Raw genomic sequence first — 13,481 nt, 5'->3', positions numbered from 1 at the left:
AATTCCGCCGACCAAACATTTGTCATCGAAGAACCTCGGCATTTCGGAAGTATTTAATCTTCAATAGCCAAGGTTGGTGGTTTAAATATCATTTGAATATCATAATAATCGCTAGTTTGCGATGGATAAGATATATATATATATATATATATATATATATATAGTTTGCGTATCGAAAAATATATATACTTTACTTATTCTGAGATTATATAAAATCAATTCTGCTTAGTAAAAAAATTCAATTCTTCAAATCTATTTACACTTGACGAGTCATTTATATTTCTTCAGCGATTTTGTCATCTGTATTTGTCTGTCAATCTATAAATGACTCATAGAACGTTTAATTACATGGAGATACGTAGCGAAGAGATTAAGGGAAAAGTTCTACTTTTTTAGACCACTATCGAAAACCAGTTTCGACATATCTAATAGGACATAGGAAATCGTTACAACGAAATGTCACAGAAACTCGTTCTTCCTTTGCTATTATATATACGAGCTATTACGATAATTTTTGGTTGAAATAAATAAATCAGTTCGCGTATTTATTTACATACAGGTCATTCCTCTCTCTTCTGGTTTTATCTTTACCAGGGTTGGGCACTTACGCGTAACTAATAGCTAGAATATCTACGCGCAAACAATGTGGAATGCGTTTTATCATCTATGTCGACAATGTATGAGTACTTAATGTATGAAATATCAAAAATATTTCTTTCATGTTGTACATTATATATTTGATTATGATAATCTACGATAGTACTTACAATCCTGGTGTCAGGTCAAGTATACCGATAAAAAATAAGAAAAAGAAATAAAGAAAAACAAAATAATGTATAATATATGATTTAAATGATAAAACAATTTAATTAAATATAGAGAACCATTTTTAATAGTGTTTTGCATTTTATTTAGTTTAAAAACTTTGTCTTTATTTCAGCAAAAACTATTTATTTATTATCGCATTATATTCTTGTAGTATTGAGCGACTGTCATCGCGAGGGTTAACAGTTTGATAGTTATTCAAAATAAAATTAAGTAAAATTAAATAAAATCATTAAGGGGATGCTGGAGTGACTTGAGAAGTCAGTTGCTTTTTTTCCCTTTCTTATCGACAAAATATGAGGTTAAATAAACTATAAATCTATTTATTGGCTATATGGATGGTCTTTTACCTGAAATTAGAACGCTTCCTTCTTTGTTTTAATATTAAAATATTAATACTTTAATTTGTCTAGGAAAAAAATTTTTCAATCTGTATAGTCTTATATATCTTGGTTACAGAATTATGAATGCTTAGAATTCATAATTCTGTAACCAAGATATATGAGACTATACAGATTGATAAATTTTCTTCTTGAACAAATTAAAGTAATAATATTAACAAAGGAGGAAGCGTTCTAATTTCAGGTAAAAACAATATAGCCGTACAGCCAATAAATAGATTTATAGTTTATTTAACCTCATATATTTTGTCGATGAAAAAAAACAACTGGCTTCTCAAGGATATTTAGGATCTCCTTAAACAAGATTAGACAATGGCACGTGCGTTGCTTAGAAGAGATTCAAACCCTCTACTTAGTAGAGACTCAAACCTTACTTACAAGGGACATGTCACAACTGTCCGGAACCGATTTGATTCTCCTTGAAATATGTTGTTAAATACACAAATCTAAAAGACACGTATTTTTTTATACGTGCGCAATTTGAGTTTTAAGGGGTGAAACACCCCTTTAAAGAATAACGGTATTTTTCTTTAGGATCAAATATCTGCTAAACTATAAGAGATATAAAGAAAAAACGTACAACAAATTTTAATGGCTTGAAGAGTACTTTAAAGTTATATGAACAAAATTTTTTTTTTTTTTTTTTTTTTTTAAAAAACCCTCACCACCTAATTTTTTTTTTCAAAATTAAAAATTTTGTTTTACCTAATTTAAAGCTTATTTTTTTCCAAATTCAACCATGTGTAATAAAGTTATGTTACGAAATATCATTTTCGAAAATTAATTATAAACGCTCCCGTATATACGCTCATCCGTGCTATGTGCGTAAGTAATTACCGTCGAACAATAAAATATATAAAAAATGTTTTTGTATAATTCTTATTTATGTTTTCTATGTATTTATAACTGCGTATTGTGTATATTTAGATTTAAAAAAAAATTTTTAAATATAATTAATAAGAATTTTTTAAATATACCCCCTGCTTTCTTATTATTTCTTTAATATTTAATTTCTTCTATAAAAATTAAAAACAATTATATTTTATAATAAAATTATTTTTTAATTGAATCTTGCGAATACCAATGTCGCAATATTTGGCATAAACAAATTTTATATCTTACGTTAAATGAATCATAAGATAAGATTATGTGTACGTGTTCCAGATAAGTTATAATTTTTACAATAAAATCTTTAATACGTTAAAATAAATAATAAAATAAGATTATGTGATGACGTATTTCTGATAAGTTAATATAAATTGTTCATGTAGCAGCATAATTCTCACAGTCGGTGTAGTCTTTTCGTTGTAATAATATCTGTGTAAACTGTTCTTTTATTGCAATAGAAAGCAAAATATAACATCTTTGAATATGATTATCAATCCGCTTAACGTTGTTAGACTTTTATTGGTGTCAATAAATTCAATATATTTAACAGAAACGCCAGTAACTGAAGCAGAAGTGGAATTAAAGGAAAACATTAAAAAAATATTACTGGATAGCGTTTTTCATTATAATGGGGTGGAAGTAACGGAAGAAATATATCTCGATTATGAAGAACCTTATAAATTACATAGTTTTGAAATAATTGAAGATGACGAAGAAGCATGGCATGAAGATAGTTTAAATTCTCATCCTCATTGTTCAAATGATGATACAAATTTTGATAGTTCTTATAAAAGACGAGCTGTTGAGTATTGGCGATTTCGGGACACTGATGAAAACAGTAATGACAGAAAAAGGAATCGTCCTCTAAGAGTAGTACAAAATAAATTTAGAAGAGTTTCATCTGAACGTCAGTTAAGGCGATGGGAAGAACAAATACAATCAGGTGGAAGTCGTACAGAAAAATTATCTTACATCTCCAAATTTACACATGATAAATTTACTGCAGCTGTCGAATCAGGATTCATGGTTCATGATATTGATTTAAAAAGATGGGCTTTACAAGCTCAAGAAGAAATAGGAAATTTAAATCCTATATTTAAAGCATCTCACAGTTGGATAGCAAGATTTAAGAAGTCTCACCGAATTGTTTCAAGAAAAGTTACGAAGTTTGTCACTAGAAGAACATTAGAAGATTCTGCTGATTTGCAAAAATCAGCTGATGATTTTCTGGAAACAGTAAAACCTCTTATTGAACAGTTTGGATCTGAAAATATTTACAATTCAGATCAAAGTGGTTTCCAATTGGAACTTCACTCTGGAAGATCATTGTCTAACCAGGGAGAAAAGAAAGTAGAACGTGTCGTGCAATCCATATCATCAACAACCCATTCATATACGATACAACCAATAATATCCTGTAATGGCAATTTGTTGTCCCCTTTATTTATTGTATTAAAAGAAGCTAATGGTAAATTTGGACCAAGAGTACAAGAAAATTTATTTAAAGCAGAAAATGTTATTGTAAAAGCATCGAAATCTGGTAAAATGACATCAGGTATTTTCCTTTTATAATTACTTTTTTTAACAACCTTATTTTATTTAACAATTTAATAAGAGTCATAAAAAAACTATTAAATTAACATTTATATTTTGTACAGATCATTTTAAAATGTGGTTAGAAGAAGCTTATTTCGCAAACATTGGTCCTAATAGCGTTCTTCTTATCGATTCATGGACTGGACATTGCCCCAATATGATTTCGGATTTAACACCTCCTGGAACACATATTACTACTATGATAATACCGAAAGGAACTACAGGGAAAATACAACCATTAGATGTTTATGGATTCAGAATTTGGAAAAATTTTGCTAAAAGATTTTCAGATGCGGTTTTACTGTTGGAAAGTAATATAAACTTACATGAACGAAATAATATAATAAAATTGCAATCTTTGATACATAATCAATTGTCATCCCCACGATATCAAAACTTATTTAAATATTCGTGGTTTAAAAGTGGTTATACGAATGAAAGACCAGACGAATTCGAAAATCCAGTACACTTTAGTTTAGACGAAACTTTAACAAAATGTGATATCGAAGGTTGCAATAATATAGCTGTAGTAAGATGTTCTTGGTGCAAGAAGTCATTATGTTTGAAACATTTTTTTGTCGAATATCATTATTGTAATGTGTATAATGAGTGAATAATATAAAATGCAAATACATTTTTAAAAAAATCTAAATATACACAATACACAGTTATAAATACATAGAAAACATAAATAAGAATTATACAAAAACATTTTTTATATATTTTATTGTTCGACGGTAATTACTTACGCACATAGCACGGATGAGCGTATATACGGGAGCGTTTATAATTAATTTTCGAAAATGATATTTCGTAACATAACTTTATTACACATGGTTGAATTTGGAAAAAAATAAGCTTTAAATTAGGTAAAACAAAATTTTTAATTTTGAAAAAAAAAATTAGGTGGTGAGGGTTTTTTAAAAAAAAAAAAAAAAAAAAAATTTTTGTTCATATAACTTTAAAGTACTCTTCAAGCCATTAAAATTTGTTGTACGTTTTTTCTTTATATCTCTTATAGTTTAGCAGATATTTGATCCTAAAGAAAAATACCGTTATTCTTTAAAGGGGTGTTTCACCCCTTAAAACTCAAATTGCGCACGTATAAAAAAATACGTGTCTTTTAGATTTGTGTATTTAACAACATATTTCAAGGAGAATCAAATCGGTTCCGGACAGTTGTGACATGTCCCTTGTTAGTAGAGATTCAAACCTTCTGTTTTACATACTTTCATTTTTGTAACTTGGGTTGCGTATTTCAGGCGTTTACTTTTACTCTCATATTCTTGAGAAAATATGTCTTGAGTATATATATCTTTTAAAATTCATTTTGATCAAGTTTCGATTAATTTAGTCAACAATTAAATTTTAATATCGTATATATATATATATATATATATATATATATATATATAATATTATAATATATATTTATATTTATATATGTATAGAATATCATATCATATGTATGTATATATAGAAATTTGGCTATGAGCAATTTTAAATCGTCGATTAATCGATTATAAGTTATTCGTTCAATTAATCGATTAATCGATTAAATCGCAACTTGCTCGAAGCGGTCTCAAGAGCAATATATTTTCTTTAATATTTTTAAAAGCGTGTAATTTATACAAAAAAACAATATTTTTTAAATTTTGATTTTTCTTCTCTCTCTCTCTCTCTCTCTCTCTCTAATTTGTCATTCTTTGAAAAAACATAATCTAAGTCGCGTGTTGACATCAGTGTTACCAGACGTAGAGAAATTTCTCTATTTGTAGAGAAATTTTAAGGTGCGTAAAGAATGTGTGGGAAATTTTTTTTTGGTAGAGAAATGTGGAGAAATTACATTTATACAAGTTGCACCCATTTGACCACATCCCGATTGAGAACAAAAACCTCCCATTGCATGATTAAAGTACGAAAAATTCCTAGGCACCAGCTGACCAGCTGATGAGTGGCCACCTTAGAACATATATATATATATATATATATATATATATGTTCTAAGGGTATATATATATATATATATATATATGTTCTAAGGTGGCCATGGTCAATGGTCAAACGGGACATTCCCCATCTCCATTTATACGATTAAAGATTAAATGTTTGTCGGACGTATAGGGATAGTTAATAATAATTTTTTAATATTATTTCTTATTGTGATATTAGGCTTTAAAAATTATTAAAAATCTAATTTTCAGTTTATATAATTTTAAGTGGTGCTTTGTATTTCTTAAAAAATGTAATAAAATTTAGAGAAAATAATTTTTACTTTTATGTTTAATGCAAATTAAAATATAGACAGTAACTTTTATTTTTCTTATTTAATAGGTAATAACTATAATTTGTTTCATAATTATTTATTTATGTAATTCTATTATTAATATTTTATTATCGATAATAGTTTATAGTTTTATTATTATTATTACGAAAAAATATTCTTGCTCAATTTCTAAAATAAAAATTTGTTTATTTTTACAACTTCTAACTATTGTTTAAGAGAAATTTGTGACTTATTCATTTTTTTAAACAGATACATACAATATATTTGTTAAAAATGAATACTTTAATATTGTTTTTCTTTATTTTCAAATATTTTGAAATGGGTAGGGAATTTTCGGAATAAGTAGAGAATTTTTAAATTTCAAATAAGGAATTTTAAAGACTTTTCTAAGCTTGAGTGGGGAAATTTTAGTTTTACATCCGGTAACACTGGTTGACATATGTACACGTGTTTACATCCACGTCCGGATATCGTTTGACCTTAACTCGACATCATACACGAAAGTATAAATATATAATCTGAAAAAATGTTTGTCCTCAAGCACATTTTCTGTATTTCGCACAGGACAAAGCTAAAATTTGCGACTAAAGTTAACAAAGTGTGTATTAATGATGATGGACCAATCGGTGCGTGTCAAATTACTTGATAGAAACCAGCATCACTTGACGCTAATCGGTTCGCATATTAATGAAGCGATAAAAAAACAGAACGGCCTGGATAAGACGCTGTTTAATAATCAAAATCTTACTTATCTGAAAATATCGCTAACATGCTTGTGGAGCATACCGAAGGAAATTGAAAAATTGAAGGATCTTACGGAGCTGGTACTGCGTTCGAACCAGATCGAGGAGTTACCGGACACGATCAACAATTTGCAGAAATTACAGGTGCTTGATTGCTCGCACAACAAATTGAAGAAATGCTCGTTGGAGCTTCCTAAGCTGCATAGGCTGAACCTTTCCTCGAATCGTTTGTCACGTTTAACATTGATGCGTGCAAATGTCATGTTGAGCACCTTAAATCTGGCAGACAATCAGTTTAAGGACTTTCCCGACATCTGTCACGAAGAATTTACACATCTGTCGGAGCTTTATCTTAATGGGAATATGATAGAAACTGTTCCACCTAGCTTCAAGAAACTTTCAGCATTGAAGATCTTAAATCTGGCAGACAATAACTTTACGATCTTTCCCGACATTTGTTACTCAGAATTTGAAAATCTGTCGGAGCTTTATCTTAATAGGAATATGATAGAAACTGTTCCACCTAGCTTCAAGAAACTTTCAGCATTGAAGATCTTAAATCTGGCAGACAATAAGTTTAAGGACTTTCCCGACATCTGTCACAAAGAATTTACACATCTGTTGGAGCTTTATCTTAATGGGAATATGATAACAACTGTTCCACAGCTGTCCCTTAGCTTTGAGTTTTCAGCATTGAAGATCTTAAATCTGGCAGACAATAACTTTACGATCTTTCCCAACATTCGTAACTACAATTTTGTAAGTCTGTCGGAGCTTTACCTCAATGGGAATAAGATACTTTATATACCGTGTAATACATCGGTTATTTCAGAATTGGCGGTCTTAAATCTTGAGAATAATTTACTTATAGGTATGTAATATAAAATATTGGTTTAATATTTCTATGTTGCATCTTTTATATGTTTTTTCATTATTAAGGTTGTTAATGTTTTGCATAAACAAATATTTGTAAAAAAAACTCAAATGTGCAAGAAAATAAGTATAATAATAATTATATTTCATTATAGATCTACCAAAGGAATTAGCACACTGTCCTTTAAAGAAGCTGAATCTACAACAGAATAATATGAGTGATGAAAAACTACAACTGTTATGTTCCCGTATGGATCAAACAGAAGAGATTAAGGCGTATGTGGGACTTCAACGATACGTTCCAGAAGATAATTCAGTTCAGGAACAATGGAGAGAGAAGAAGGATTTGAGACCTTTATTAAAATTTGAAAGAAGTGTAACAGTGATAAAAGTAGAGATTGATTGCTTCAAAGAGATCAGACCTTTCATAGCTGCATGTATTATAAAAAAAATAAATTTCACAGTGCAAAGCTACAAAAACTTTATTCAGCTGCACAGAAAATTACAGGATGAAATGTGTGTCTTTAAAACAAAAGCTGCAATAGCAATTCATGATATGGACTCTATAGCAAATGGTAAAAAGAATATCAACAAATATTTAATATAAAAAATATTAGTGTTATATTAATATTTTACTGACATATTTTTTATGATTTAGGGGATCTGATATATACAACAAAGAAACCTGAAGAATTAAATATTACACCTTTATCACGCAACATGAAATATACGGGAAAACTTTTGTTTGAACAATTGGAAGCAGAAGCTGAAACTGAATGCATAATTAAAAAAAATGAAAGCTACAGTAAAAGATATGAATATTTATATTTGTTGAAATCGAAATCCTTATACCCATGTTTGATAGACGACTCAAAAGATATTATATCATTTCCACCTATCGTCAGCAGTAATATAACTAAAGTATCTCCATCCACTGAGACAGTGTTTGTGGAGGTAACAAGTACTGTATCAAATGAAATCTGCAGGTGAAATATTTAAAATACATAAATTATCTATAATTAAGATTCTATATAAAATTTGTAGACATTTTTTAGTTATAGAAGAAAAGATCAATTTTGTGATAATATGCTATATTTTTTTACTTTTAGGGATGTATTGAATGAATTCTTGAAAAAATTGATAGACCTTGATTTCATAGATTCAAGTTTGCCAGAGGGAGATACAAAAAATATGTTGATTGGAGGAGTCAAAGTAGAAGATGCCAAATCTGGAAATGAAATACTAATATATCCTACATATAATGATTTGAAACGATTTCCGACATATATTCGAAAAAATTTTATTTTTGAAATTTGATTAAAAGCAAAATTTAAAAAAAAGACGCACGTAGGGATCCCAATAATGTATTTTTAGTCGTTCTATTAGTATTTTATTAGTATGTATTCTCGAGTGTATTAGTATAAATTTTATTTTTTTTAATTTGATTAAAAGCAAAATTATAAAAAAAAAAAAAGAGGAATTTCGATAATGTATTTTTAATGGTTTGTTCAAAAATGTTCGTTGTAAAAGAGAATTTTTCTATCATAAAATAAAAAAAATTATTTCTAGTTATGTGTTTTAATTATCGGTCGTTTGCGAGAGAGGGACATCGAAATATAATTATACAAAGGCATCAACCAATATACTTTGTTGATTTTATCGCTCGAAAGGGCATATTCGGTTACACAGGCAGGATGTGGTTGGTTATCCTCGGGTTCAAATATCAGTGGCGGACCGCCTCTGGCTGATGACGGCGACGGTGGCGCCCTCGCAGCTGTTCGCTGCGAATCGCCGTCCGCGGTGCGTGCCGGTGAGCTGTGAAAATTCTCATCTGTTTTTATAAATATTGTAACTTTGCTACGCGTATCGCGCGGATCGTACGCGCGCGTATCCTGGACGGGACGACGACCGGAGCGTTTCCTCCCTAGGCTTTCCCCGTCTACGGCGCCCTAGGAAATTCACCTTCCGCGATAATCCAAGGCTAAGGAGAAAATCCGACCGAATTTTCCACCAACTTTTCCAACATGCGCGAGTGTTTGAAGTGATAACATGGCGCCGAAATTATGACTGGTCATGTTGGGGGAACGATGGAACCTTTGAGGTTAGTATATCCGTTATCGGTTCTTGTCATTATGCGTTTAATTGTCGCGATCCTTGCGAGAGGATTTCATTTGTCCTCTCGCCAATTATTTCGCCCACTCGCAGCCCTAAATATATTTTATTATACTTTCGACGCGTATACGCGTGCGAATCTACCTGTCACGTATTTTAATTATTAACGTGTTTTCGGATTCGTACATATAAGTGCCTTAATTATGATATATCATGCACGTCATTTTTTTTACGTCGATGTTTCATGTGTTGTCGCATTTATTATTATTATCACAAGACCGGTGATTTATTGTCCAAGTTTTTTTTTTATATATTTACCTTTGTAGAAATTGTAAAGTTTAATATATATAGCTCTCTGTGTTTCAATATTTTTTCAGTATAGTAACGCGATTTTTTAGAGGACCTAACATTCTTTATCCTTCTACATAATTAATGTACATAGCAAAATCAAGGTCACACGAAAAACTACAACTAAAATGGCTAATTCTTTGCAAAGAATTTGATTGATTTATGTGAATGTCAATTTACTTATTTTTTCTTATATTTAATAATTAATGGAAATAACTGATGAATTATTTTTATTCTTTGATTATATCTGATTATTGATATTATATAATCTTAGATTTAAGTTTCTATTTTGCAAAACTAATATTTATTTGATTAAAAAGATGCTTTCTGGATATAATTTTTACTATACATATACATGCAAATATATTTGGAAATTAAAATTAAACAAAAATTATAAAATTAAAATAAATTTAAATGTATAGTACATTAAATATACAAAGAGATATTTTAACATTAGGTTTTATTCAACATACTGCTCACTACAATATCACTTATGTTCTATATAATAAAATTCTTCAGTTTTATTACATACATTAATTATGAGAAGAATATATCAGATCTTCTCTAAATTATGTTACTATTAAAAATTTACTAAACACACACAGAGAGTATCAATTTACTGTACTTAATAATTTCTATAACAAAAATAAATATATCAAAAATTCAGAAAATAGCACATTAATAATTCATTGATATAATAAATGCTACAGAGCACTACATGAAAAACTACTTAGTCAGCATTATTAATATTATTAAAATAACTTTTTTCTTTTCTTTGAAAAAGTATACATTTCACATATATTTTGATAGGAATAAAGAATTTGGTCATTATCTTTGTGCTAATTTCAAGGTATAATATTTTCTATGCACTAACAATAAGTACTTAAGTCAAATAGAGAGATTTTTGCCATATAGTTTTCTTTCTTTCTTAAAAATATATATGGAATTATGTAAACATGCACGTGCATCAGTTTACGGAAGAACTGTTAATCACATTCAACTTGACTAGTAAACATTTATAGGTTAAGAGATTTAATTCACTTTAAGTCGCTCTTGGCGCTCTTTTACATCAATAATGCTGAGATTGATGCACGATACATATCCGTGCAGTACAGAAATAGCAGCTTTGACAAATGCTATTGGAGCACTCAGATATACAATTAATCTGTACAGACCGATACCAGCCACTAAAAAAATAAAATATTAGACAATATTTCCTTTGCTTTGTATCCTTGTAAAAGAAAATATTTTATGCTACTCACAGATAGGTCCCTCGGTAAAGTGTAAGAGATATAAACCAGCGTAAAATGCTTCATTACCAGCACACATGAAGAATAGTACTGTACGATTTGTGTAATACAGTCTCATGATTGGATTTTCAGACATGTCGATAAATTTGTGACTGGTCTTTCCTTGTAAAAGAGTCCTGTTGCATTTTGATAAGACAATAATGTATACATATTCTCTAGTCTCCTTTGTACGTATTATAAATTGTGTTACATGTTATTCCTTACGTGTGCAAATATATCCAGTGACATGCTATATCGATAGCCATGCTCAATTGAAACCAAAAGGTATAGGTAGGATAAAACAAACATAACGTGACCATAAGACACATTGTGCCAACTCTATCCGTCAGCTGATCCAAGATTGCGCCAAACTTTGTGCTTTGGTTGTAATACCTTGCCGCATGGCCATCTATCGCATCCAATAACGAACTGACCACGTAACACCATGATGCAATAACATAATTGGTGGGCATAAAGTAAAAGGAAATTAGCGCCAAAATTACCCTGCCGAAACCTGTTGAATACATACATAAGATTTAGGATTTGCTCATCTTTCTGCTTTTTGATAAATGATTGTCAATTGTAAAACAATCACATCCATGAAATTCTAAAAGTACTAAAACACGCTATGACTTGAGAGAAATTATGACAAAGAAAATTTATTATCTGCTGTGACCGATATGAATATTACGCAGTGAATAAGTAGCGCACCGATTCAATCAATACCGAGCAACCTTAAAAGCGTCGCACAATTTGTACATACGTCTGATCAATTAAATACATTTATACGACAGGACGACTTGGCGAAAGAGAATCCAATATTTGATCCACGTCTCGTTTCAATCGTATCTTGGCGGGCATCGACGTAAATGCCGATCGAACGTAAACTACTGCGATTCGTTTCAACGTAGGCACATATTAAATAATGCATGTATCTCTCAATAGCAAGACGTAATTAACGTAAGGACACATGATCTCAGGTATTTACCGATGATATTCGGCACGAACAAGAAAATATTCTCCGACTCCGTCATTTTCCCGCGTAGGTTCTCTCGTTCACTGCGGTAATATCTATCTGCAAGATAGCGCGTGTCAAGGATTATCTCCGAAATTAATCGCTTCGCAACTCGCGAGAATCGTCTTTACTAACGCAACTGACGCAAAAAACGTCCGTCCGGCGTGTCAGAGTGTCAGCGACGATAATGAAAGAAGTCGACATCGAATATATCGCAAACACAGCTTCGAGATATATCGATCCTCGATGACGCGCGCGATTTAAAGTCCAAAGCCGTAACGCGAGTCCTTCGCACCTCGGGGATTTCCGATCGAATTTCAATCACGCATTTTTTCTTCGCGAAACCGATCAGCTGTAATACCAACGAAGATAATGTGCACCTCATATTACAATCTTTTTACAGCTGTTGATTGATTATAAATAGAAAAGGATAGTTTTCGGACTATTTCTGGAGTACGCTAAAGCTATCTGAAGTAATGTTTCATCGAAATATCTTTTTATCTAAAAATGGCACGCGAGAATTTGTGTTTTCTCGCCTGATTAGTTCTGCTTTATCAATCGAAAACTGAGGTTCGACTATAAATCTATTTATTGACTATACGGTTTTTTATTCATTAAAATATTTTAATTTTTTATTTATATTTTGATTAGCTATATAGACTGATCCCTAACAGCATACATATCCCGAAGACGTACAGAGAACATCCGGAGTATGTTCGAATGTCCTCTGGATTACAATCACAATTAAAGTATTAATATTAACAAACCGCGTTAGCTTGTAATTTCAGGAATAATCCGTATAGCCAAATCAATTAATTTTCGATCGATAACATGAAAGTACTCCTCTAAGGCCCGTTTCTATCGACCAACGTCGATTAAATTAAACGTCCGGTTAAGCTATATCTTTGTCTCTTTTTAAGAACTTATTTGAAAAGAGACAAATATATAATTGAATCGAAGATTTAATTTAATCGACGTTGGTAGAAACGGGCCTAAGTGTTTTTAAAAATCCCTTCCTCCTCAAAAAAAATCTATGCTCGATCTGACAGATATATATATATATTTTTTTTTTTAAATTAAACGTCCGGTTAAACTATATCTTTG

The 13,481-nt window shown here is 30.3% G+C and overlaps 3 protein-coding genes across 3 annotated transcripts; 2 read left to right on the top strand and 1 right to left on the bottom strand.

Annotated features, from left to right (window-relative positions):
- Positions 1-2,331: 2,331 nt before the first annotated feature.
- Positions 2,332-4,968, top strand: LOC146720391 (uncharacterized). The gene is made up of 2 exons (XM_085488610.1): positions 2,332-3,669; positions 3,773-4,968. The coding sequence occupies exons 1-2, from the start codon at positions 2,598-2,600 to the stop codon at positions 4,321-4,323; spliced, it is 1,623 nt and encodes a 540-aa protein (XP_085344736.1). The 5' UTR covers positions 2,332-2,597; the 3' UTR covers positions 4,324-4,968.
- Positions 4,969-6,425: 1,457 nt separating this feature from the next.
- On the top strand, positions 6,426-9,181 carry LOC114934595 (uncharacterized). The gene is made up of 4 exons (XM_029307259.2): positions 6,426-7,611; positions 7,769-8,188; positions 8,272-8,599; positions 8,723-9,181. Exons 1-4 carry the CDS (start codon positions 6,606-6,608, stop codon positions 8,928-8,930), a joined length of 1,962 nt encoding a protein of 653 aa, XP_029163092.1. The 5' UTR covers positions 6,426-6,605; the 3' UTR covers positions 8,931-9,181.
- A 1,907-nt stretch (positions 9,182-11,088) lies between these two features.
- Pis (phosphatidylinositol synthase) lies at positions 11,089-12,606 on the bottom strand. Its single transcript, XM_029307316.2, has 4 exons — positions 12,351-12,606; positions 11,588-11,876; positions 11,336-11,499; positions 11,089-11,260 (listed from the first exon to the last, which is right to left on the bottom strand). The coding sequence occupies exons 1-4, from the start codon at positions 12,394-12,396 to the stop codon at positions 11,106-11,108; spliced, it is 654 nt and encodes a 217-aa protein (XP_029163149.1). The 5' UTR covers positions 12,397-12,606; the 3' UTR covers positions 11,089-11,105.
- Positions 12,607-13,481: the final 875 nt, after the last annotated feature.

Source organism: Nylanderia fulva, unplaced genomic scaffold (assembly GCF_048542155.1).
Source record: "Nylanderia fulva isolate GAGA-0341 unplaced genomic scaffold, ASM4854215v1 Scaffold7, whole genome shotgun sequence".
In the NCBI taxonomy this organism is placed as follows: Eukaryota; Metazoa; Arthropoda; class Insecta; order Hymenoptera; family Formicidae; genus Nylanderia; species Nylanderia fulva.
The sequence above is the reverse complement of the archived record's forward strand: the minus strand, read 5'-3'. Positions and strand labels throughout refer to the sequence as shown.